A 26499-nucleotide genomic window follows, 5' to 3' on the forward strand; every position below is an offset into this window, starting at 1 on the left:
CACCACAGCTCAGAGTTTCAGACAGCCGAGGCTTAACGTTTGTAGAACAGGGCAGGAGAAGCGTCTCATGTTGCACAAGTGTCCCCAGGGTGTCTGTGGGTGTCCCTGCTGGGGTGCTGGTCTCTGGGTGTCCCTGCTGGGGTGCTGGTCTCTGGGTGTCCCTGCTGGGGTGCTGGTTGCTGGCCAGGGGCCTGACTTTCCCCCCCTGAGTGGCTCTGTGTCTGTCTCTGAAGCTGTTGATGAAGCCGTACGGATAATCACGGGCAGCCTGCCTGAAATAGCTGTGGAAGGCAATGGACCTGTGGAAAACAACACCATTCTCAACAAGGCTGTGAAGAGATCACATGAGGATTCTGATGACGATGAGGAGAAAGGATCTGTAGTTCCCCCTGTACATGACATTTACAGAGCACGACAGCAAAAGAGAATCCGGTGAAAGAAGTTTGGAGTTCTGCTGTGACAGACAAAGACTTGCATTGAATCAGTCTCTTAAAAGTCAAGCATTGAAAAGGGACAGCTGCAAACAAAAAAATCCTTGAACATGGTTTTGTTACTGTGGTGCCTCTTCTCCCATATGGTTCTTGATCTGAAAACAGCCCGAACAACCTTAGAATGTGCTCTGAACAAAACTCGGTTTTCAAAACCAAAAGTGCAAAATGTCAAAACTGTATTTTGTTCTTCGAGGGTGTACACATCTACCACTTGAACTCTTGTGGGTTTTCAACAGTTTTATTTTAAAAACTGGATGGCTTATACTTGTGAAGCATTTTTAATTCACATTTTCTGGAAAACAGTTGTTCTCAGTTTGTTCATGTAGTGTCCTGCCTTATTGTTCGTTTTTATTTATGGCAGAATGTAAGGAATCTGTTTTGTAGTTGAAAATTTAAAAAAAATAAAACAACAACAAAAGACCATTCCTTTAAAATAAAAGAATATCCATAACATCATGCCTCATTCTGGTTTTATTCAAACACAACAAGGTACTTCTTAAATATTACTCAGCCACTTCAAAAGCAATGCTAATTATACCATCACAGGAAATTGATCAGAGCATACATATTAGAATAGAGCTTGCTTTCCATTTTCTAGAGGATACAGCACACTTTGGCTTGTAATTCCAGGACTGTTTGAAGAAGACAGCATTGTAAGACAAACTCAGTTCAGCGTGGGTAGTCCAGGAGCACTGGCTCACACAGCCTGGTCCTGGATACCTGCACTGCTCTTCCATGTAATGTACAAAGCTAAATGTTAATAATCAGCACTTGTTATCTTCAAACAAGCTAAAGAAACACTATGTGAGCTTTCCAAGCAGTTTCTATACTACTCCAACTTTTAACTTGGAATTGGCTGTGATAAGATTGACTCTGATAAGATCCTAAGAACCCCTTGGACTACAGGACAGTCAGAGCCTGGGGCAAATGAAAGCCATTCCCCACCCCAGCACAGCTGCCTCAGCCAGGGCTCCTCTCTGCCAGGGCAAGGGTGAAGCAGCACCTGCACATGGAGATGGGGCTGGCCTCGTCCTGGAACGTCCTCCTTGCTTTGCCACTCAGTTGCAGCTCCCTGTTTCTTTTAGACAGGATGTAGAGGAACTGCTTGTCAAACACTCTCGTTAAAAAGAACAACCTGGGAGAATCATTACCTTGCACTTGTGGGAATTTATTGCAGTTCCTTTAGATCTTTCCTGTTGAAAGGCCCCCAGCACCTGTGCCAGGAGCATTTGTTCCTTCTGTGTGGGCCCTGGAGGTGAGAGTGGAGCCACAGGTGAGTACTGCACTCTGTTCCCTCATTCTAGGATCTTTCTGCTGCATGAAGGCTTAGGATCAAACCCATCCTGTGAGGAGAGCTGGGATTCCCTGTGTGGGCCCTGTGAGCACTACAATCACCTGTGGCAGCACAGTCCCTGCTGCCAGGTCAGGAGCAGGCACTCCTGGGCCCTGACCCCTGAATCCCAGCCCTGGGAACAGCCATCTCCTCAGGATTTTATCCACTGCTAAAGCAGTGCCCTGCACTCTGCCATCAGTCACACACCTTTCAAGGGCTTTTCAGGTACCTGGCTCACCATGACATCCCTCCCCACACCCTCGAGCTCATCCTGAACCTCATCTAACTCTGCCTCTAAAGGCAGCTCCTAGACAGGACTGAACCATAAAACAGCAGCAGCAATTTCTAACTTGTGCAGCTCTCATTTAACAAAACTGGACACAGCTGTGCCTTGGTTATCTCTCCTGGTGCCAATTCCAGCAGTGATGGCTCTGGTAGCTCCTTCAGCACAGGTGAGGGACTTGGTGCAGCTGCAGAGCTTTAGGCTGTGATGTGAGGCAGAGCCTGCTCTAATAGCAAAGCCCAGCAAGCTGAGGCAGCAGCCTTGAAGACCTCTGTAGAATCCTTTGCTGATCCAAACAATGAAATAGACCCTACTCAGAACCCTTTTATTCTGGCTAACCAACCTCATTTTTTGAGTTCTCAAAGAAGGATTCAAAGACAGACATTCATTTGGCCAAGAGAAAAATCACTTATCTGAGCTGATGAACTCTCACAGGGTTTTGCTGGGTTTTTCCCTTGGGGAAGGGGCTTTGTAATGAACAAGAAAAGATTTGGTTTAAAGTTGCATAGGCTATTATAAAAAAATAAGGTCTTATTTCTTCCATCCCCCTCCAAAGTTGGTGCAGTTTTATCCACACTGACATTCAAAGGAAACTGGAAAGGGAAGCATCAACAGTGGATCATAATCAAGTGTTTCTGCAAGGTCTGTTTGGCTGATTCCTAAATTAACCTGCCTGGCAATTGGCAGTACAAGGGCCCTTAATTTATTTATTTCATGTACCTTGTTTTTTTTTTTTTTAAAGACAGCACGTTCTGGTTTGGACAGCCTCATACTTGGGCCACATACTGTGTGTAACTACAAACTTTGCTTTCATAAAACCATCAAATATTGATTACTGTAATACACAGTTGTGCTCAACCAGAGGAAAATTTCACTTACCTCCCAGCTGAGCCTGAGATTGCAATGTAAGATCACTGGGCTCTTCTCCTCTATACAACATGTAGCTTATTAAATTCAAGACCTACAAATATTCTAAGTTTCAAGAACACATCTAGAAAGTGAAAAAAAATCTACTAAAATATTCCCTGTATAGTCAAACTAACATCAAACCATTCACCTCTCACAGTACATTAAAATTACTTATACAGCCCACCATGCTCTGCACATATTTTTGAAGACATGATTGAATATGCAACCATCCCCTGTTGTAGTTTTTAAAAAAGCCCAAAATTTCCAACCTAAAATTTCACACACTTTAAATCCACCTTCTGCAAATGAGATTTTACTTTAGAATTAGTATTTCACCTAAAAAGGAGTAAATTACTAGCAAAAAAAAAAAATTTAAGAAATGCCACTTTTATCAAAACGTTTTAGCTCTGCCCTTTCTGAAATCTTTACAAGATATAAATACAGCTGCAATCTATAAGATTGCCACCTCTGGGAGTACTGTACATAGCAGAGGACAGTTACCCAATAACCAGAAGAATTGCTACAAAAATAGATGATGTTTTGTAACATCTGCAGGTAAACAGCAAAAAAATGCTATTAAAAATGCAGTAAAATACAGAAAAAACTAGTAAGCCTACCATACTCACCATAATGTTACAGTAAAGTGCTGCTTGGCTTGGTGTTTTGTCTGGTAAAGTTCTTCTTTAGAATTTTAGCTTTGTTAATTCTTTAAAGTAAGATTTTTTTAAAAAACCAAATCACCCCTTCTGGGAATAACCATTGCTAATCAGCTCTAGATAAATTAAATTAAGTTCACTGTAAATTAAGAGTTAAATGCCCTGAAATGAGCCACTTAAATACAACGTTTGGTTCTTAAACCTGCCCTACCTATCACCAGCTCAAAAATCTAAAAATTGCCACCAGAAAACACCCATGATATCCCCTTCCCTAGGCTGCATAATTATATTAGAAATGCATCTCTCATCTTTTACCTCAGAACCCTTTCTGCATCTCCTCTGCTTCCCTCACCAGTCAGCACTCTGGGTTAAAAGGAACCAGTATTTACACGGAAAGCTGTTTTCCTAGACAAATATTGGTACAAGTTTTATTTAATAGCTGACAATACTGTATTGGTAGCACACAGACTGGTTTTATGATTCTTCTGACTTCCCTACAATTTGGGATTCTTCCTTAGTCACTATTTTGCCAAGGACTGCATCATAGTAAGGGCTGAAGACCATTCTGTTGTAGTTGACAAGACGAACGTACTTGGCAGCAATCTCCTCCAGCTCCCTCTGAATAGGGCCTAATCCTCCAGGAATGGCAGGCAATGATTTCTGGTGACTGGATGCAAGATAATTCTCCAGAAACTTTTGAATTCGAGAATCTGGAAAAAAAAGGGGTTTGGTTTGTTTTCAAAACAGACGGTGAATTAGAGACAGCGTAACCTCATGTAAAAATGCAATAAGCCTGAATGTGGTCAGCAAGCTGGAAAGGCAACATGAAAACAACATGGAAACAACGTGGGAACAACAGGGCAAGAGGAGCCCTGCACATCCCCCAGCCCCAGTTCCACAGACAGGGAGAGCAGAGCACTCTGCAGACCTACCTATGAGCTTGCAGATGGAGTTCCCCGGGCTGGCCACTGCCTGGATCTGCCCCTTGAGCACAGCCTCCCTCTCAGCTGAGAACGGGGTAAAGCCATGCTGGGAAAGGCAGCTGTTCACTTCAGCACACACCTTCTCACCCACGGTGGCCAGGGATTCCTTCAGGTTAAAGGAGCTAGAAAACATGAGGTACAGCATAACTGTATTAGTTACTCACTGTTTTCCCACTTTCTAAAAATAACCCATTCAATTAGAGTTGCCTTACTTATCAAATGTAGTGGAAAAAGCATAGATCTAAAGCAAGGAAGTAGAAGAACACTCAAGACTTCAAGCCTGAACAATCCACACACAGAAGAGCTGACTTTCTGCCTGAGGACAGCTCTGACTAAAGCAAAACCCACAGGTGTAGAGCAATCACTAAATCTGCAGGCAGCTCACTGTGCCACACTCAGGTTTTTGGGGAGCCTGGCCCGAGCTCTGAGCAGGGGCAGCTGCTGGCACCCTCCTGTGCCAGCCTGGCACCGTGAAAAACAAACTCCGAAAAGAGCAGCTTGTACAAACCATGAAAGAGCAGAGCAAGAAAAGACAGCTCTGTGTGAGTTAACTGAAGAAAAACCATCAGCCTGGGCTCACAGAGAGCCCTCATCATCTCCTCTGCATTTCCTGCAGCCCCCAGCCTTCAAGTGGCTTAAGCTGATCATTTCCCAGGGTGACAAGAGAGCTCCACCTGCCCCCTGAGAGCAGGACGTGCCGTACTCACGGGAGATGCATTCCCGTCAGCAGCACCCTGACGATGCTTTTGATTCTCTCGGCGAATCCAGGCACATCGATGAGAGCTGGGCCTGCTGCACTGAACGTGACCAGCAGCACTGTCCCCACCACCAGGAGCTGCTCCAGCTCCAGCTGCATCTCCAGGAAGCGTGTCTGGTCCATGAGCAGCGTCTGCAAGGAGGGAGGGAGCCAGCACAGCAGGGAGTCAGTCTGCAGGGCTGGGAGGGGACACTGGGGTGCAGCAGCAAAGGCACAGGGAACAGCAGCCAGCGACAGGAGCACAATGAAATCATTGGCTCCTCTTTCCCAGCCAAGCAGGTTCCAGCACTGAAAGACAAGCACCTGTTAGAGCTGCCCCATCTCCCAACCAAAGATCAATAGTTTAGATCTGTATGCGTTGCCAGGCTACAAATCCAAACAGCCTCTGCTGTGTCCTGGGAATAGAGAAGTGGAACAAGCACAGAACCAATTTTTCTGTTAAATACCTACTTCTGGAAAAGGCCTGTTCACATGATCCCACTTCAGAAGCTTCAGATAGGCCTGATTTTGTACAGCAATGAAGGCAGAAGCCCCACCAGTGGCACCATCACTACAGTGGGGAGGCAACATTTCATGTCCCAGCTTTGCAAGATCATCTGCTGCTTCTTGTAACCACTTGGTGACAAGGTCTAAAGAATCTGGAAGAGCGGGGAAAAAAAACTTGTTAGGAAAATTCCTTTTCACAGCTAGGTTTTTCCACCAATAATTTCCAAACAATCCCATTAGTTACTATGACTAATGCCCATGATATCAGGTATGACATGCATTTCATTTATTGCATCAAGCAGAACACCTAAAACAAAACCACACAGCTACAGGAAATCAGAGGTGAGATGATGCTAGGTAATCATGCCCTACACTGTACTGAAATTAAAGTGAATGTACCAAGGGCAGAACTATTGTTCTGGCAGATTTTTTTCTAACCACAGTTTTGGGGCACAAGCTGTCATTTACCACAGAACTTATAAAAATATCTGAGTTCTTTTCATGATCTACAAGCAAAGACACGCAGTTTACTGGGAGGTCAGGGGGGAAGAAAGAAAGGAACAAAGTCATACTTGGCTGTTTCTCAAGAAACTCCTGAAACTTCTTTCTTTCATATTCAGCAGACTGCTGCATTAATTTTGGCCTAATACTACTGACAGCGAAGTTTGCCATATCCATTTTCATTAGGTCTAATACAGAGAAAATTGCTCTAAACAAACAAACAGAAAAAGTTATTCAAGGCTGCAGATGTTTCAGAGGTGCTGTTTACAAGATTTATTACAGGTTGTCTAAAGAAAGAGCAAAAACATGCATGGGAAACAGTAACAGCTTAACAACTTCAGAGCATGAGACAGAGAAAGCTGGAGCAAGCATGTACATGCATGCATGTGTTTCTTCCAAGTGGGAAACAAATCTTGCTCTCCTGTAAAAAAGCCTCCATGGAATTAACTTCACTAGCTCCATAGATTTTATCTCCCAGGATGTGCAGTATTGTATATGAAAAGACATCTGGCTTTCCAAGCTTGCATGCCATGGCCGTTGGCAGCCTGGAAAGCCAACCTCAGTGGGAAGTGAATAATCAGACCCGAGGGGCAAAAAAGAAAAAACAGACAAACAAACACCAAAATAAAACACCTTAATTTCAAAGCAACCTAATTCCTGCTGGCAGTATTTCTGCCAAGTCAATCCTGAACTCCTGGAAGCTTTTCAAATTAGAAAACAGCAAGGTTAATGAAGCTTCTCCCAACTACTGAGACCTTGAGCTTTTCCACTGGGAACATGGTGGCAAAGCAGAAGCCTGGATGCTCCCAGATGTGGAACACACACTCCCTTTAGAACTGACAGGGAATTACACAGGGACTGGGGTAAAGAGAGCTCAGACTGGGGGGAAAGGACAAACTGGTGGGAAACCAGCAATGCTTTTCTCCAAACCCTTGTGTGCTTTTTTCACCTTCTGCTGTTGACATTCAATTCTGATAGAAACTGACTATTCATCTGCTACCTTGAAGCTTATTTGCATTTGACATTTAAGCAAATGTCCTTCAGCAGCATGCAGGAGCCAGACAAATACTCCAACTCACCAGATCAGAGATGGTCCTTGTTAATGACTCCTGGAGCATCTCTCCCCTTCACACCCACAGCTACATCCTTTTCCCTAACACTCTTTTCTTTCTAGGAGTTTCAAGTTGCCCCCTCCACTTCTAAAATTATTTAAGAGACTCTGAACATGACTAATAAATACATTTCAGTACCTGAAAAGAGGAACTATTTCATTAATATCTTTCAGTTTCTTAATGTCTTCATCTCGAGCTGGAGCACAGAGAGTCCCCATCATCCCAATAACAAATTTGACCAACTTAGAAATGTCAAGGGCCCCATTCTCTGCCTCCTGTTTTATCAAATCCAGGTCAAGAACTTCTGTAATCTGGCTTCTCAGTCTAGTATGACCAGGCAACAAGAAAGACAGAAGACTCTGAAATGGAAAGTTAACAGTGCATTAGTTCTACATCAAAGATTACAAGGATCCAAACAGAATTATAGAATCTTAGAATGTTTTGGGTGAGGAGAGATCCTAAAGATCACCTGATTCCAAACCCATGCCACAGGCAGGGTCACCTCCCACTAAACTAGTTTGCTTAATGCCCCATCCAACCCAGCCTTAAACACTACCAGGGATACTTATCTACACAACTAAATAATTAAATTTTTTTTTTTTTTTTTAAACCAACCAGCCAGCAACTCCAACTTTTTCACCTCACACTGCGTGATACTGAAGTTACTAAGTGGTAAATCCTCTGTGGCACAGATCATAATTCAGACTGTTGTGCTTGGTTTCATCAGCCCAGTGTTGCAGCATCTCACTGATTCCATAACTAATACCAGTGCCATAACATGTAGGAAGCTTGGAATTATGGAACTGGTATTGCTTACCTGTTAATCACCTTACATGGTTTTGCATTTGGTTTTATATTCAAATTTCTCCTCTAGGATTATACAGCTTGTGTATGTTCACAGTGATACAGCAATGAAAAAGAACAAGAGGGGTTTTTATGAAAAGCCAAACTCTAACCACTTTTGCTCATTCATATCAAATTCAATCATTTCCCTCCATATCACATCATCTTACCTCTTTAATTTCTCCCAATAGCTTAATTGCATGATCATATGTCGGGGGGTCTTCCTTTAGCTGAGCTTCCAGACAATCCCAGAAAGCTTTATGCACAATATCTCTGACTTTCCTCTCTAAGCTGTGAATAAATATGTTAAAAAGAATGATACTGATCTCTGCACCACCTTACAAAGACAACCTGCAGCTCCTGAAGCACAGCATGTGATAATATGAATATAATGCAATAGTGACTATATGATCCATCATTTAAAGTTACTCAGAAAAGCAAGAAAAACTGGACACAGGATTTGGAATGGTTTATGTCCTAATACAAGGTTACACACCAGCAAAGGTGGCTACAAAGTAAAATCCTTTAAAGTATTTATCACATGCTACATCTAGAAAACTGGACCAAAAAAAAATGGCAAAAATTACATTTTGTCTTCAAAAGACCAGTATTCATGTTCCTTTTAAAGGCCCCACTTAGTAAAATCACTTCCATTACATAAAATTCAGTAGCAAACCTAACAGAAATGAAGTAACTTCCCTCACACAAAATCTTCTGTTTCACTACGTAAGTATTGCACCTACTCTAAGGGCCCAGATCAGTTTATATACAAAAAATAAATGAATTCCACTGCTTCAGTAGCAATTCCTAATTCAAAATGCTGACAGTTCCTGTTCACACCAGGTGTAACTTCAACACTGGCCCCAATGGGGACCAAGTTCCCTCCATTAAATATGCACCCCCTTCCCCAGATCAAGCCAGGAGGCTGTGAGCCACACCTCACTGTGTGTGTGAGAGAGAGGAACAGAGGATGAAGCTTCCTCTGCTCCCCCTCTCAGCAGGGCACACAATTACTGCAGACACACACAGAGAAGGAAAGGCTTCGAACTTGAAAGGGGCAAGGACTAACCTAATAAAACACAGCAATCTCTTCCCAAAATATCCCTGAAGAAACAGAGAGGAAAAGCTAAAATAATCAGTTTCCTCTTACTCCCACAGGCAATGAAAGCTTAAAAATTGCTAAAAGCACTACTACATCTGCAGCCAGACTGGGGTACTGCTGCAGCCTCTGAGTCCTGGGACAAGGGGACACAACAGGAACCACAGCACTCTGGGGTTTGCACCACACATCTCCAATTAATCCAAGAGGTTCTCCTTTCTCACACACACATATCTGGGAAGCAGAACTACACAGTTACCACCTTCTTCTTATATTCTTTCCCACCTCCTCCCAGGCACTGCCAGACAAGGCACCAGCCAGAGCCTTTACCTGAACCCCCAGAGCTGCTCTGCAGCTCCACAAACACAATTTTATTTAGTATTTGGCACCAACCTTACCTGTGTTCTGGCAATTCAGCTGGTTTTATCTGGAAGTCTCCATTCACCACAATTTCATGTGCCAGTGCCATGTTGGTGACTCCCTTTGCTGTCTCCATGAGCTCTTCTATGGACACAGGCCGAGAGGGACTGGCTGCAACACCAATTACACTGTCAGACAGCTCTCAACAGAAGCCTGCAGAAAGAGTCTTTTGGACCCTTTCCACCTTATTAATAGTACACAGGGTCAAATGACAGCATCAGCTGAAGATTCTTCTCCTTTCTTTCCCTTCCTTTCCCATCTGGTGGATGACACAGGTTTGGAGTATTTCAAAAAACCAAGGAGTGGATCCCAGTTGATATTCTGGGCTCAGTAGCCAATTGCTTCTATCAAGCTCTTTTAAAAACCATCTCCAAACAGCCCCCACACAAACCAATACTTCTTTAGGATGGCTTAATAGCACCTTGGCATCTTTCTCCACTCTGTAGGAAGAAATAATTACAAAGAGCAGCATTTTCACCATACCACTTCCACAAGTATTGTGCAGATATTGCCATTTCAGTTTTACATGTTTCAAGGAAGTGATTTCATCATTAAAGCAGTCAACAAACAATCACCATCACTGTTAAGCAGCAGCACACCAGTAGCTAATTATTCTCACTACTTGCAATGCAAATGGCACTCCTCCAAACTCCTTTTTTTTTTCCCCCCAGAGGCCATCACCCAAACAACAGAGGACAGCAGCAGCTTAAGAGCTCTTCCCCTGGCAGGCATTTGGGACTGACCAGGATGGGCCAGCAGCCTCACACTGGGCCCTAGGTTAGTGACAGGGTTGGTGCCCTGATGGATCCATTCCATTCTCTAGTTCATTCACTTCAGCTACAGTCCAGGCACAGGAGCAACACTAATCCCAAAAGTGAAAGACACCAAGCAGGGATCTTCATAGGCTGGGCTCCCTGAGAAATGTTTCAGGCAAGCTACGACCATCTCATTTGATAATCCATGTTGATTGGACTTAAGTAATTACACAGAAAAGGTCTTTCAAAATTAAGTGTCTACCACTTGTCTGCCATGCAGAGCTCTTCTGAGTTCATACAGTTGGGGTCCAATGTGTTTTTCATTAATATCTTGCTCTTTTCATGCAGCCCTCCTAAATCCTTATTTCCTTCTGCTTGGAGCTTAACCTTGCAGAGTGACTCTGGGAACACAGCAAGGATTGATATTCTGAGAAGAAGCAGCAGACAGCAAAGTTCACAGTGCTCTTGTCAGAGTGCCAAATGACTTCTCTCCAGCACTGGGGGCTCTAAGAGCTAAGACTCTTTCACTGGCCAAAGATTGCTCCTAAATCACATCATTCTCCTACCTGCTCCCTTACACAAAGGCAGGGCTTCTTGAGACCAAACCACCTCTTTGTAGTGCAGTGCCAGACTGTGCCATGCTTTTTACTTCCATGTGTTCAGAGCCTCTCTCCATACAAACACCCATTTCCTACCAGGCAACCAGCAAGGCATGGGAACAGAAACTCCCTCAGAACACCTCCTCTGAGCAACACGACACTGAACACAACCAAAAAATAAAAAAGAATGCAACAACAAAGTGTTACTCCCTACAGAAATTTAGAACCCTGAGCAATTCTGCTCCTTTGAATTGAATCCCTGGAGCCAGAAAACTTCCCCTTGGTTTTATCTACAGATTTGCCAGAAATATTGGCTCCCATTTTGCATCCGGACCTTCATGTTAAAAACAGAATGGCAAAGAAAAATATGCCTTAGGAAAAATATGCAGTCCTGCTTATATGGAAGTAGTATTAGGATTAAACATACAACTTTCCATCTATCTCGTGAGGGGGCTGACAGGACATCCCTTTGTTGATAACAGCCTTTTCTGCCCTGCAGTAGGAACAGGGGCTGCAGCAATGCAGAAGGTTCAGCTGATAAGGCAAACAGCAGAGTCAGTTTAGCTGGAACACACTGGGGTGGTGTTCATCCATTCCAAGAGCACAAACACACCAGGATATTTAGGATACATGGGGCTCAGAGCAACGTGGTCATTGTGTACAATTAAGAAAATGTGCATACTGTGTGTACAATTAGGAAAATAAAAAGAAAACAGGGAGAAAAAGAGTTTCAAGAGTCACATAACATCGAGTCACACTGTATTTAATTGCAAGACACTCAAACTTGCACAGAATGCTATGAAACACCAGGATTGCCTCCAACAACAACTACAGAATTAGCTATTTTTTTTGCTGTATTTCATAAAGCAGTTTTGCTTACACTTTGGTGTATCATCTCTGTGTGACCCTGGAGCACTCTGTCGTATTCTTTTCCGGACAGACTGATCCGAGTTCTCCAAGTTCTCCTCCTCATCATCCTCCAAACCACTCAACTTTTCTTCACTTGAATTTAGCTTGTCAGGATTCTGAGACATTTTCAGTCGGTTCTTTACAAAAAGAAAAAATATGAAAAAGGGAATGAATAAGCATTTTCTGACATGACTGAGGGGGTAAACAACACCAGGAGTCCTCTTGATTAAGAAAAAAAAATTAAGAATGAAAGAATTCTTATGAGGAGTTATATGATGTCATCCCCATAATGGCAGGGGACCTGGATTCAGTGACTCACTTCCCATCTTCCACAAAATGGGATGCTTTCAACACAGCTAGCATTTATTTAGTCTGCAGTCCTAGTCAGTTCTCAAAAATCTCAAACTGTTCCCTTGCCATGATGATACAGATGAGAGAAAAAGATGCTGTTTTCGTTCCTAGCACTGCTTTTAAGAGAACAACGAAAAACACCTTCAGAACAAGGTCACAAACATGTTTTACAAAAGATTATGAGAGATTTCCTTACTAGACAGCAATAAATCTTCCTGAACATAACATATTCCTGAACTATTGTCTGCCCCAACTTAAAAACTTCCCTCTGAGCCACCCAGAAGCATTAAGAAGCAGCAAAAGAACTGGAGAGAAATGAATATAAAATTCTATTCCCATATTTTCATTACATTCAAGAGACCTGATTTATGCATAAAATATCACAGCTGTTTGGGTTTTTTTAATTAAGACGGTAAAGAACAATTATAGTAATTAAAATCCTGGTTTATTAGACATTACATATTAAAGGATATTTATATCACATTGCAGATACCTGCAGGGTACCCACAATCACACTGAAAAAATTACCAGTAGAAAACCAAGTCTCATTTGGTTCCTTATCTTCACTTATTTCATTCTCAGATTTCCTTATCAAGAATGTAATTTCTACATCCGCCATTGAGAACTATCACACAGGAAGCTGCTGCTCAGGCTTTAATTGTACAGAGATCTCTTTGAGAGCATATGATGTCTCCAAATTAAATAACTTAGATGTTCTGTGAAGTGGGAGCCCAGAAGAGTCTGCTTTCAAAAATAAAAGAAAGCTCCTGGAAAAACAACAACTGCCTCTTTCCCCTAGTATCCCACCATCCCCACTTTCACATTTTAAAATAAACCAAGTTCTCAGCATGAGAGGCACCTCACAGCCACTGAGAGAAAATACAGCATCAAAAACTACACTGAAGGGGATGCAGCAGAAGCAAGCAACAGTGCAGAAATACAAAATGCAGCACTGAGATTTATTTTCATACAACAGCTGTAATAACTAACCCTGCTCCACCAGTGCTTAAATTGATTGCACAGTGTGATTCCTCAGGACAGCTGGAAAGCTCAGGGCATGTAAGGAACAGTTCTGCTCTACAGCAATGACTCAGGATCATCATCTTGCTCGATGCGTGAGAGACAACAGCATGCAACACTTGCCCACAGCACTGTGTCATTTCTATTTTAGAAGAGAAAACAGCATGAAAAGCTTGGGATGAATAACACAGGAGAACACCCTTGGCACACAGGCATCAGCACAGGTACTGTCAGACCCACTCCACCTCTAGCTGGAGGATGAGGAGCTCTGTTAATAAAGGGGCTGTTCACAGACAAGAGCACAGCAACCACTGCAATATAAAATGTAAAATAGGACTGGTTAAAAAGAGAGAGAGAGAGAGAGAAACCTGTTGTTGAATTTGGCTAGGATAAAACATTATCACAAAGGTTTCCACACTCATTCCAGACTAGATGGTTGTTCTTCCCATCCATTCTCTTCCACCAAGCATCCTCCTGAAGTCCAATCTGAACCACAAAGATGACTCAACCAAGCCCCACTGAAGTCTTTAATGCACACAACAATTCCTAGTGCCTTGCAATCTCTCACTGCACTTTATCCTCACTGCCCTGAGAAAAGCAGAGAAATATAATAAACCTCAATTAGGGGAAACTGAGGTTTGAGTTCAGCTGCTTGAGGACTCACAGAAGATAAATGACAGGGACAAGATCATCAGTCTGATGATTCCTAGCCCCAGCTTTGCCCAGCAGGCCATCATTCCTACCACGTAGACTACACCCTAAAGGGTTGCCTTCCAAAAAATGACAGCACAAGAGCTACAGTCTCAAACCCAGCCCAAGTTTCATTTCATTACCATTTGTTTTAGGAAAATCCTATTTCAGCTATGGAGGGCAGGTATTAGAATTCCTGGGCCTTTCTACCAAATGACTGTTCAGCAGATGAGGTAAACAAGCACACTTGTTGGTTTAGTTGTTTAGTTTGCAATAGTCTGCTCTTTTCTGATGGATTACTGCTATTATTGCCAGAACACATCTAGAACATATCCTCTTTCCACTGGGTAAATAAGCTTGACAATACCTCTTCCAGAAGCATGATCATCATCCCTCCTTTCACAGAAACAATTCCAACTCTTAACAGAGCAAAGTCTACTTCTTGGCACTTTCCTCGCATTTATTTTTAATGAGAGCAGAAACGCAAGAGGAAAACGCAACAGAACTAAAATCTAAACAAAGCATTTTCCACAGCTTCTCTTCATTACAGGTCCTCAAGCGACACGATGCGCACCAGCCCGAAATAAACTGCACTGTGCTGCCCTGGAGCACGCACAGGGCCAGCACGAAATAAACTGCACTGTGCTGCCCTGGAGCACACACAGGGCTGGAGCAGCAGCTCCTGGCTCCCAGCGCTGTCCCACCGTCTGGGACAGCCCTGGCGGCTGCCCTGAGCTCCGGCCCGACACTCCAGGCTGCCTTTCCGCAGGCGCCGCCCCAGCGCTGAACTCTGCTCTTCCCCCTGTTCACCCGCCGCACCACGACCTGCTTTCCCTTGTAACCCGCCAGCAGGCAAGCCGCAGCCTGTCCCCCGTCCCGATTAGAAGGGATGCTGTGAAATTCCGCTGTTTCCTCCGCCGCCTGTTCCGTGTGAGGCCCTGCCAGGTCCATCACTACCAGGAGCTCACATGGCACCGTCCCCGTCCCCATCCCCACCGGCCCAGCAGCAGCGCCGCCGCTCCGGCCACATCTTCCCTTCGCAAGGCCCGGGAGCTCCGGGGTTTATCAATGGGCTAAGGGGGAGAACGAGCCCGGGGGGCCGTGGGTTGCTGGGCCGAACGCGGAAGCGGGGGAGCTGCGCCGCTGAGCCCGCCCGGGCCCGGAGCCGCCGCTGAGCCCGCTCGGCGCTGCGGGGCCCGGGCCCTGCCCGCCGCCCCCGGCCCCGCCGCCGCCGCCGCCGCCCTCCGCCCCGGGCCGCCCCCGGCCGGGCCGCCCCGCCTTACCGCCCTCGGAGCAGCCGCCGCGGCCGCCGGTTCGGACGGGCCCGGCCCCTCCTGCGGCCGCGGAGCGGGGCTGGGCCGGCGCCGCAGCCCCAGCGCTGGGCGGGCCGCGGCGGCTCTGGGGCGGGGCGAGGGCCGCGCCGGGCCCGGGCTCGCCCCGCTGAGGGGCCGCTGTCCCGGCACCGGGGGCGCGAACGGCGCTGGGGCAGCCGGGCTGGGAGCGGGTCCCGGCCCCAGCCCGAGCGCCCCGCAGCCCGCGGCCGGGCATCGATGGATAGATCGGGGTCTGCCCCACCACACAACGCTGGTGCGGATCGACCCCCCACAGCAACCAGGGAGCGCCTGGATCGCCCTTGCTGTCCTTAGGCACCTTATACAGGTCACAGCGTGGCCGCCAGTTCCTCCAAAGAGGTACTCAAGATTCCCTAAATCACCCTAAAAAGAGGAAGGAGCGTGCTGACCCTGCCTTGTGCCCACCTTCGAGCGCCCCGGGCCGCTTTTCCGTAGCCCGACACAAAGCTGGCACCAGGGCCAGCCCGGTGACTCGCAGGGCAGGGGATGCGGGGCTCGGGACTCGCACTGCAGCAGGCGATGCCCGCAGGCTGCAGCTCGTTTCCAAGAGAGGAATCTCATCCTCCTAACCGAGGTGTTGCAGCAGGCAGGAGGTGGAAAGGGAAAATAGTTCTGCTGAAGAGCAAACCGAGCCGACACCACCGCTAACTTAGGATCTCCACCCCCACACTTTAAAGTATGAGCTAAGACAATTTTTCCGAGGAAGTGCATTCATAATAAAAACCTTTCTGCTAAAACTAAGAACTATAACTACTATAAAGGCTTATGCTTCCCTGCTAGTTTTCAGGAACTGGTTATTTTTAGAAGTCCTTTCTAATTAACTAGAAGAAGCTTTTTACATTTTTGTCTTCCATCCCCCATCAGGACACAGTAAAACATTGTCCTGTTGCACACCAAGTCCCTTGGGCTCCTTTTCAGAGAAACACTCTGGCCCCTGGCAGCAGACACTGGTATTCACTGAAGCATTAGTTAGCGAGACATGAGAGTCTGACACAGGATTGTGCTTTTTAAGAACAGCTCACCACATGTGACTGTAACAGTTATTACTATTTTGTTGTTGTCATAATTAAATTAGCTTTTGCTCCTAAATAAAAGAACAGAGCTCAACGCTTTAAATGGAACAAAATTTGGTTGGTATTTTTTTTTTTTTTCCAACAGCAGCTGTAATGAAGTTTTGGTGATATCATTCCAAAGATAACTCCACAAGAGTCAAAATTAGATGTCTGATCATGTTATATCTATATAAATATATATGATTGCAGTTGCCTGAGTTGCAAATCTTGGTATTTCCACTACAGACCAGACATGAATAAGAAATGCCAGAAGAAAAGCCAAAGGCCCTTTGTTTGCTCCAGCATTTTTGTAATTACGGCTGGTGCCATCAGTACGAGCTACAGACAGAGCAAAACCCTGCAGGGGCAAAGATAACCAGCCACTAACAGTACATCCTGTGGCAACCAAAGCCAGACTGACTTCAAAATCCAGACTGACTTCACCACCCCAGGAGAGCCAATTCCTCAGTATGGTGCCACTGGAGCTTAAAACAGCGCAGTAATTTGTCACACACATAGGTTAGTTAGCTGGCAAGCCTGAAGAAAAGCTGTGCAGTATCAAGCAGAACATGGGTTTCAGCTCTCTGCAGCACACAGCAAGCCAGAGATCAATGGTACGTGATCGTCACATAATCCAAGGCAAATTGGGAAATAAAAAAGCACAAAATTCAGTGCTGGGGCAAAAGGAGGCAAAGAGATTTCATTCATGGTGTCTTCCCTCTAAGTGATTTTGATACCCAAATTGAGGCACTCAAATTGAATAGAGGGAGTACGTGGCTTTTGGGGAGGAAAACAAAATATTATTTTGGTCCTATAGCAATTAAGAATGAGAAAAGCCAAACTATAAATACAGGTTAAACTCAGGTACTGTTGGCTTTGGCAATAATGGCATACATTCCATCGATTTCCACAAAATAATTTTATTAGGCAGATACATGAATATAAAAGATTTACAAATATATTAGTGTTTTCACTGCTGGGGTATACAAAGTAATCAATATTTACACATATTAGTAACTCTGTCTCCAAAATACTGCATAAAAATACTTGGATTACTACTATGAAACTGATCTAGCAGCCTCTTCCTCTCTTTGTCAGAGAGCTTTGCATCTTCATCAATAGCTTTCAGTAGAGATAATAGCTCATCTTTCGTGGTCTTCTCTGTGTTGGCGCGATACTCTCTTTCATCAAGCTTTTGGCAAAAGGTATAACCTGAAAGGAAAGGTGAGACATTGAAAGGATTATCACCACACTCCACCCACCCTCGAGATTCCAGGGACCCACCCTCCTTTAGCTCACATCATTGTTACAAACTTTTTTTTTTCGCATCACGCATTTCTCCTTTGCGGGCACGACAAGATTACAAAGCTCAGTGTCAAGAGTTACCTGGTATCTTGCTGGGATCCTGGCCTTTCTGCAGGGCCAGCAGTTTATTGCTGACCATTTTGTGCAGTGCCCCTGGGATCTGGAACAGAAAGAGAGGACAATGCAGCAGCAGCTTAGAGAAGGCAGTTCTCCACCAGTGGACTGGATAAACAGAACCTGCCCCTTTTCTAGCTCTTACCTTTAACACATCTCTCTGGTTGTCCACAAGGAACAAGATCAGGAGGTCAGTTTTCCCTCTGGATAGGTTTTTATTGTTGATAATAGCTTTAGAGAATGTCCTTTTCACAACCATCCTGTTGTCACTCTAAAGAACAAAGGGATATAATGACCAGAAGAGGAGAGTTAGTCTCCCCCTTTGGGAAGGGCATCACCCTTTGTTCTTCTGAGACATTGCTTTTCCTGTAGTCACAAATTTAAACTACAGAGGTGTTTTCTGACCAGTACTGGGACCTCTGGATTTCAGAAAGAGTAGAACAGCTGTCAAGAATGCAGATTTACCTCCTTCTGTAGCTTGAGCTCAGAATGATGTGCTGCAACAGCCATGAAGTACAGCAGTCTCCTGAACTCCTCCCTGACTTGGCTGTCTAGGAGCTTCAAATAGAGCTGAACAGCTTCTAAAGATTGCTCCATCTTCCCATTCACTGGGGAGAGAGAAAGGGATCTATTGCCATATTCATTTAAATAAATGTTACCATAAAACCCCTAAATTAGCCACTGAAGAGATGCCCATCTCTCTAAACAGAACCAGCCAAACACAGCAGTCCATTCTCAGAAAAACTTCTCCCAGGCTGAGGAGAGCTGCTTGCAGAGTCTCTCACAACATCCCACACACAAAAGCCTTCAGCCTGACATTAAAGCTCCCTTGTAATTAAGTTCAATTACAGTTCAGCCATCTTAAAGGGGATGAGAAATACTGAAAAAAGAAAATGGTTCTATTAAAAAAAAAAAAAAAATGACCTCTGCTTGTGGTAATAAAGATCTCACAAAAACTGAGGCATATGTCCTAAATATGTAGGCTAGTTTGATGAGTTAATTGCAAATTACTTTGTAGAAGTTTGCTAAATTTTAATTTGCCTTACTATGCAGAGTAACCATTTTAGAGTTGTGAATTGTTTAAATGAAGCAAGGTTGTACTAATATCCTTTATCATGTAGGGAGGAAGGATGGGATATAAATGCAAAGCATTCCAGTTAACATGGAACAAGGAGAATAATCAAGGCAGAGAACTTATGAAAAATAAGGAGATCTGGGATAAAATGTTGAGAACTAAAACATCAAGAGCTTTCTAAAATGCTGTCCAAACAAAATTCAAGAAACAAGTAAAGAAGAAAAAAGCAAAAGTTGTCAATGGGGTACCAAGCATCCACACAGCTTTCAGTTTAGCTCCTACAGCCTAAATATTTACTATTAGGCTATATTTATATTTCATTTCCCATGGATATCTGACTTCCATGGATACCAGCTAGTACCAAATTATATCATTCTGGTTTCCAAGCCTTTCTACATACACCTGAACAATGATTACACAACTGCATACAGTAAGAACCAAAATGTCAATGAACAGTCTTTATGACTAGAAATTTAAAGAACTCCAACCATACATAAAACCCCCAAACAAACAAAACCAAACAAAAAAAAAAGCCACCAAAAAAAAAAAACCCAAAACACAACAAAAAATCAGCTTTTAAACTTGGCTCCTGAGGTAAATCTTCAGTTTCTTAGTACATATCTCACATGAGCATTGGAGCACAGCTCTATTTTACTTACCTAATAGTTCTGCAATTCCTAAATGAATTTCAGATGCATGGCTTAAGAGTGGCTCCTTTTTCTGGCTGTAGTATCTCCCAATGTTTTCAAACAGCAGCAGTTTCCAGGAATCTGCTTTGTCTGGCTGATCAGGCAGGTTCCTGCTGATATCCACCACCATATGATCAGGAAGATATTCCAAGCAATCAATTGCTGCCGAGAGCCACTCGTCTGTCCTGGAAGACACAGGGGTTTGGGTTTGTGCCTTTAGCTGTGGATGCCCTTCAGAGCTGGCTGCAATGCTCTCCACAGAGAGCAGGCAGACTGGTTCCTCCATCACAGTGAAAACTGTGTGTGTAGGCACTAAAACCCATTAGAAATTCACACACACAAGGCACTTCACCTGACACTCAGGTAGATCACGGTCATAAACCTCTTTGTTACGTATTCAATCAAGATGAAAAATTAGTAACCCACAAGTAAACAGTCCCAAGCAGTAGAACCCAAAGTCAATCATGTCCTCTACTGTTAGATAAGGACACAATTAAACAGAAACATGAACCTTGATCTGATTCAGACTGGTACAAGTTTTTCAGAGAATGTTTTTAACTCTATGCACAGTTCCAAGCTCAGCATTCTTAGCTCTTTTAATACAGTAGGAGGAACTAAACTAGTTCTTCACAAGTGATGTCTCTAGGAAAAACTTTCATGATGATTATAAAACCTCTTTTTTTCTCTCAATGTAGCAAAGAATTTCTCCTCTGAATACCATCAGCTATTGTCATTGCATTCAAAACCAATCCCAGTGTTCAGCAGACATTCTCACTAAGCAATTGTTATTTACCAGTTATTCCAGTCGAGTCCAACAGGGAAAAAAGTGTCAGCTCACATTATTTCTGCAGGACTGAGACTGTTATATTTTCTACGTCCCCCAAAGACCAACTGTGCTTTACATTCCCCTGAAAACAGAAAGTTTTTCAGAGCTGCAGAGGACAGCAGTGGTTACTTACTGCGAGTCACTGAAAGCTTTGAGGATCTCTCTGTCCAGGTAGTTGCTGGTGATGACATATCCAGCTGCCTTCCTGGGCTCTGGCAGCTGAGGTCTGATCTCCTGGTGCTCCAGCAGAGACTCCAGGAGAGGGAGGTCCACCAGCTGCAGCAGGCGAGCAATTGTTTGTTCTTGCCACACTTCATTAATAACTGGGAAGGGTGGATACACAAAGCACTCAGCATGTGCAAAAACTGATCACAAGGAAGATAACTCCCCTTCCTCCCATCAGGCCTAACCTAACAGATTGATTTTACCCAAGTAGAGACCTGCAGTAGCAAAGCATGTGGCTCTTATCAGCTTGAAGTGCCTTTAATCACCACAAAAAGGCAAGAATTACCCATTTGTTTAGTTAACTACAAGTGTGGGAGAGCTGCTTTTCGGATAAGTCTGAAGTGCTCTACACTCTTTGTGCTCTAATTTGCAAACAATCTTTGTTCTAGATAAGGGATGAAAAAAAAGTGCAACAATGACAGTCTCCTTATCACAGCTTCCTTGAATATTTCCCTGTGATGAATCCGCAGTTTCTGGTTTGCATTAGCACTTTTAACCAAAGGAAAAAACACATTCGATCATAGTTTGGGCTGAAAGACAAGCCACGAATTGTCAAGAATAGTTTCACACAATACTGAAGGATGTGCAGATACACAATTCACTTCTAGCTAACGGCAGACTATTTGCCCTGACTAAAACAAGCACACAAGTAGTGCAGGTAACTGAGTATTATGAATATTTCTAACTCAAATCAAGCTCTATCCATTGGGTATTCTTCTCCACAAAAGTCAACACTGATTTATTTCAATCAAGAGACAATTCTTCTTATCTGATTAAATAAAAAGGCAAAAGGCAAGCTTGCAACAAATATAACTTTGCCTTTTCATGACCTGGTGTTCAAACCAAAATACTCTTGAGTGTCAGTTTGCCTCCCTCTCCAACCTGAGGGGCACAAGTCTTCCCAGTCCTGCAGATGTACCTTCCTTCTCCCACAGACAAATGACTGTGACATTATTTGGCTTACCTCGACGGGACAAGCTGTCTGAGATGTTTACTTGAGGGCTGCTTGCAGGCTTTAGACTCAGGTTTTCCCAAAGATCCTCCAAGCTTTCTGGTTTGAATGGAGTAGAGTAGAACAACGTGCTCTTCTCACATCTGAGATTAAAAATAGTTTTTATATATCTCTATAACCATATAGATGGATAACCAAATATACCATGGAACATATGGATGTGAGTAACTGTCCCAAGATCAAACATTTTCTCCTGTATAGATATTTACATAATCCCCCTCGTCTCCCCTGCCTGACCCTTCCTCAGTCCAAGTCACCCAGGAGAACGCATGATACCTTCAAATATTATTTGCATGTAACAGAACCACTCCAGCCACAAAATTATTGTTCCTCCAATCACAGCTGTATGATTTCAATTCCCACAGCTTCTTTGTTTTGGGGCACTGCAAAATCTTTTTGATGCCCACTATCTCTGACGTGGATGTGACAAGCTGCACATATTGTTCCTTTCACTAAATGAAGAAATGTAACCCAATGGATCTGTGCCCTGCCCAGGAGAAAAACACCTTCATTCTACACTAATAAAACAGGAATAATCCTGTTTAATGACTGTTTGTTCAATATATTCTAATTCTTTACTTTAACAGCTCTTGTGATGGAAATATTTTTAAATACCATATAAAATTAAAGTGGTTTTAATTTCTCATGAATTCTCTTTAAATAAAGACTTGGGACAGTATGCTTTAGGACAGAACAAGAGCTAGTGGGAGAGAGGGGAGAAGCAGGACAAAGGAAATACTTTTAATCTCTGTTTCTTTACTTTTTTATCAGGGTTGATGCATTCAAGTTCACATTTGCTACTCACATGAACAGTCAAATAAAGCATTTCCATTTTGGGTCAATTCTATTTACAATTTTGAAAAGTGCACATTGCTAAAACTACTGCATTAAATACATCCATGCAGTTTCTTGTAAGAATATGTCAGAGTAGGTGAAGAGATGAACACTGAACAAAAACTGTTTAAGGGAAGTTATTTGGCAAAGTGGCATCTACACGTTCTGCTTTGTGTGGGTTTAGTTAGTACCAGGGTTTTCTTTGCCCACTCCTAAAGGGACAGGGCAACAAAACCTCACCATTACACTTCCCTCTGGTTCTAGGATGGAATGCCATACTGTAACAACAGAACAGCCTGCTACCCTGCCTGGGAACAAGTCATACATGCATAAAGAAACAGCTGAAAAAGAGTTAAATTGGAAGCGTAGTGAAGCAAAGACGATGAAAGAAGAAAACATTTTTTCCTTAGAAATTGCATGGATTACTGGTTTATGCCAGAGCTAGATGTGCAGCAACTAAAGATTGCCCTGTTGCCTTAGCCTGTTTGATGCACCTGAATTCCAGCTGGTTGTATTGATTTAGATCAGTACATAAATGCACTTAATTTCTACCCTCTCACCTCCCTCCCCCAAGGCGAGGTGATAACAAAGAAAACAAGTAACCATGTAGGTTATGTGGTTTACTCTCCTCAAATTGCTCTTTCCTACCTGTCTTCCACCCACATCTTCACAAACATCTATGCAGTGTCTATTTTTACCCTGTAAATGTACAAGTTTTCTTTCCTCTCCCCCAGAACACATAATATTTTCCTCTTGTGAAAAAATCTCACTTCACCTCCATGTACTAACCTCTGTGGGGTACACTGCTGGTAATCTTTCTCAAGCTCTGGCTGGTTCGAGGCATTTGTGAATCTGTAGAGGCTGCTGCTGCTGTCCTCAAACACAGAGCGTTTGTCTTTGCCAAAGACCCTCGTTGAGACAGCCTCGAACACTTTGCAATCCATCAGCGCTTGGCACACGCGCACCACCTTAGCCCTGGAAATATCCACGTCCCCAAAATACTTGTTCTGCAGAAGATGGGCAAAGACAACATCCACTGCATCCGAACCAATGAAGCAGTCGTGGTAACACTTCAGGTTCTGCCGGCGCTTCTTCACTTCCACTTGAGTTTGGAGAGCGCTGATAATGCTGCTCCAGACGAAGGTCGCTCCAAATGGCTTCTGCGCCAAGCTGAAGCCTGACAACACAGACAAAGCCTGAATTCATGCTGCAGCCTCAAAGGACAACCCCCTTTCTGGCTTCTAGCTTTCATCAACCTCATAAGGACTTAAAAATCTTTGAGGCTTCCACTTTGGCTCGGGTTGCTCAGGCATTAACACTTTGTTACTTCCCCAGCAAGTCTGCCTGCTCTTGCGCCACTGTCTCCCTCTCTCCTTGATGGTTCCACTCGCTACACCAGCCTAAAGCTTTGCAAGGAGGAGTTCCTGTTTTGTCAGCCTCTCACTTGGTCCTTCTGTGTGTCCCTCAGTCACCTAATGGTTACCCTTGCAGAACCTCTGCCAAGCACACAAGTCCCACAGCCACAAGCCAGCTGCGCGCAGCCATAACACGCCGGTTCCTCCGCTAACACTACCAGAGCTGGGCAGGCAAGAGGGAAGCAGGGATGAAGAGACACCTCAGAACCCTGTTTGCCACAGGACTGTGCGCACACACAAGCTACCTAACAGCAGTGCTTAGCATACCACTAACGAGTGCATGGATTCTCTGGAGATGCCACTCACTCCACACCGATCCCACCAGACAGCCCTTTGCCACCACGGCTCCAGCGGAGACCTCAGCTCTGTCACCCAACGCCACTTCCGTGAGCCAGTCCGTCTTCCCTCCCCCAGTGAAACCACTGAACTATTACTCATTTACCAGTCTGATTAGAACAAAATGCCAACAGTTTGACCTGAGGCTACACTCAGCCTCCACAAGGACTCAAAAACACATGAAGTTTGCAGGTGGCACCTAACTGGGGAGAGCTGCAGCCACCAGAGAGACTAGAATTAGAACATGTTTTTCAGTAAAGTCAGATGAATAATGTACTAAGAGTGAAAGCAGAGGAAGAAGACAGAAATCAAAAGCTGAAGGACAAAATAGGGAAGGAAGAGCTGGCAGCAATCCTACAGAAAGCCAGCTGGGATTGTGACAGACCTCAAACCAAATGAATTAACAGTGCGATGCAGTGTTTGAAAAAAACAACAACATGCAGCTCCTTCTGGAACATATTACCATGAGCGTTTTCCACAGAGATGCAGGAGGTGTTTTCTTCTGCTCTGTTTAGTCTGAAGTAGCTTTAGTTAGAGAGTTGTATTCCAATTTAGGGCACTAAATCGCCAATCAGTTTTCAGCTGATCCCCAGCTGCAAGAAAGCCCAGAAATTGGCAAATAAGCAACGGGAAAAGGAAAGGTAGAGGGGCAGTGAAGACTGGGAAGAGGAAGCAAGGAACACAACACTTTTGAACACACCCGCACTCCAGAAAGACAGCAACAGTTATCTTTCTGAAAGGATTCATGCTCGAGGAAAAAAAAAGAAAAAAACCAAAACAAGAAAAGCAAAGCAGCTTTTTAATACATAGCATTGAACCAGCCAAGGTATAAATCTCCCAGAACCTCCAGTTTCCAAAGCTTCAAAAGTACAAGACGGGCAAGGTACACAACTGCTGACACTTTAACCTGATGACACCTACAGGAAGGCAGAACAAACACAACGAACACAGAATTCGCTTCCAGCCCTACATTCTAAAAGCCAGCTATACTCTTTGGGAGGAGAGAACCCCAAACCCGACACCACCAAACATACAACAAGGCTGGTTTCTGTCGCTACAATAAACACCGACACGTACAACCTGCAACGCTTTAACCACCACTCACGGCCTTTTCAGCGCTTCCTTGTGCACACAGAGCCTTCGCATCTCTTCCGAGAGAAGCGGTATCAAGTGTGGCATTAAGACAACAAGTTCTGACAAAGTTAAGGCGCTCAAGGCAGGGAAAGAAAAAAGCGAGCGCCCTTTCACCGCTTACGCTGCGCTACCGAGGCACCTGCTCCCAACCCGCGCTGGGGCGGCGGAGCTACCGAAGCCCCCCTGGCACCCACCCCGCCCGCAGCTCCGCGGGCAGGGCAGGGCAGGGCAGGGCAGGACAGGGCAGGGCAGGGCAGGACAGGGATCCCCGGCGCTGCCGCCCGACCGAAGCCGCCGCTGCCGCCGGCGGAGCGGGCGCGCAGCCGGGACGCGATCCCCGGAGGAAGCGGCTCCCGGCGCCGGAGCGCGGCCAAGTTTTGAACCTCCCGGAGCCGGGAAAGGCGCCGAGCGCAGCTGCCGCCGCCGGGAACCCGCATCCCACAGCGGGCAGAGCCGTCCCGCCGATCCCGGGCTGCGGGCAGAGCCGTCCCCGTCCGTCCCGCCGATCCCGGGCTGCGGGTGGGCAGCCCGCTCCTCCCGCTCCCGCTCCCGTTCCCCGTCCCGCTCCCCGCGGTGCTCGGCCGTACCCGGCGGCCTGGCGGCGGGGCTGCAGACCGCGCTGAGGCTCAGAGCCGCCGCCTTCTCCCGCACCGTGGCCATGGCGAGCGCCGGCTCCGCGCATCTGCCGCGCCGGGCGCGCCCGCGGCACTCGCAGCCCGCGGGGGCGGAGCCGCCGCGCCCACGCCCCTGGGCGGTGCCGGGGCCCGGGGCAGAAAGGGCAGCGACCGCCCTGGCACTGCCCGTGAACGGCTTCGCCCCCGTGAGCAGACACGGAACGGTCGTCCGGGGTGGAAGGGACCTCTGGAGACCATCTGGTCTCATGTCCACGCCGAGGTCACCCGGAGCAGGTGGCTTTGGAATGTCTGTTCCAGT

At 45.1% G+C, this 26499-nt stretch overlaps 3 protein-coding genes across 5 annotated transcripts in view; 1 reads left to right on the forward strand and 2 right to left on the reverse strand.

Annotated features, from left to right (window-relative positions):
- CSTF3 (cleavage stimulation factor subunit 3) overlaps positions 1–947 on the forward strand; it is a 47968-nt gene extending 47021 nt beyond the window's left edge. Inside the window, exon 21 of the mRNA XM_053945980.1 lies at positions 234–947. Coding sequence (XP_053801955.1) covers positions 234–436 — 203 coding nt within the window. The 3' untranslated portion in view covers positions 437–947. The remainder of the gene's footprint in view (positions 1–233) is intronic.
- Positions 945–16638, reverse strand: TCP11L1 (t-complex 11 like 1). 3 transcript variants are annotated; one of them, XM_053945982.1, is made up of 11 exons: positions 15481–15502; positions 13478–13649; positions 12108–12273; positions 9852–9984; positions 8525–8645; positions 7650–7870; positions 6471–6607; positions 5863–6050; positions 5363–5544; positions 4605–4777; positions 945–4382 (listed from the first exon to the last, which is right to left on the reverse strand). In XM_053945982.1, exons 3-11 carry the CDS (start codon positions 12259–12261, stop codon positions 4147–4149), a joined length of 1545 nt encoding a protein of 514 aa, XP_053801957.1. In that variant the 5' UTR covers positions 12262–12273; positions 13478–13649; positions 15481–15502; the 3' UTR covers positions 945–4146. The 3 variants fall into 3 exon arrangements, with proteins under 3 accessions (XP_053801957.1, XP_053801956.1, XP_053801958.1); XM_053945981.1 differs by lacking the exons at positions 13478–13649; positions 15481–15502 and adding an exon at positions 15955–16638; XM_053945983.1 differs by lacking the exon at positions 13478–13649 and having other exon boundaries at positions 15481–15555.
- Positions 16639–17503: 865 nt separating this feature from the next.
- Positions 17504–26232, reverse strand: DEPDC7 (DEP domain containing 7). Its single transcript, XM_053945985.1, has 9 exons — positions 26154–26232; positions 23471–23858; positions 21800–21930; positions 20744–20933; positions 19755–19969; positions 18486–18628; positions 18166–18291; positions 17988–18066; positions 17504–17813 (listed from the first exon to the last, which is right to left on the reverse strand). The coding sequence occupies exons 1-9, from the start codon at positions 26224–26226 to the stop codon at positions 17596–17598; spliced, it is 1563 nt and encodes a 520-aa protein (XP_053801960.1). The 5' UTR covers positions 26227–26232; the 3' UTR covers positions 17504–17595.
- Positions 26233–26499: the final 267 nt, after the last annotated feature.

This window comes from Vidua chalybeata, chromosome 6 (assembly GCF_026979565.1).
Source record: "Vidua chalybeata isolate OUT-0048 chromosome 6, bVidCha1 merged haplotype, whole genome shotgun sequence".
In the NCBI taxonomy this organism is placed as follows: Eukaryota; Metazoa; Chordata; class Aves; order Passeriformes; family Viduidae; genus Vidua; species Vidua chalybeata.

What these genes read in the sequence shown, in the direction of transcription:
- TCP11L1 (XM_053945981.1), bottom strand. Translation starts at nt 16,260, where the DNA reads ATGCACTTCCTCGGAAAAATTGTCTTAGCTCATACTTTAAAGTGTGGG. An exon ending in GAAATAGTTCCTCTTTTCAG is followed by an intron (nt 6,608 to 7,649) that starts GTACTGAAATGT and finishes TTGTTTGTTTAG; the next exon opens with AGCAATTTTCTCTGTATTAG. An exon ending in CTCCATCTGCAAGCTCATAG is followed by an intron (nt 4,383 to 4,604) that starts GTAGGTCTGCAG and finishes TTTTTTTTCCAG; the next exon opens with ATTCTCGAATTCAAAAGTTT.
- DEPDC7 (XM_053945985.1), bottom strand. Translation starts at nt 26,226, where the DNA reads ATGGCCACGGTGCGGGAGAAGGCGGCGGCTCTGAGCCTCAGCGCGGTC. An exon ending in AGCTCAAGCTACAGAAGGAG is followed by an intron (nt 18,292 to 18,485) that starts GTAAATCTGCAT and finishes TTTGTTCTTTAG; the next exon opens with AGTGACAACAGGATGGTTGT. An exon ending in ACCAGAGAGATGTGTTAAAG is followed by an intron (nt 18,067 to 18,165) that starts GTAAGAGCTAGA and finishes TTTCTGTTCCAG; the next exon opens with ATCCCAGGGGCACTGCACAA.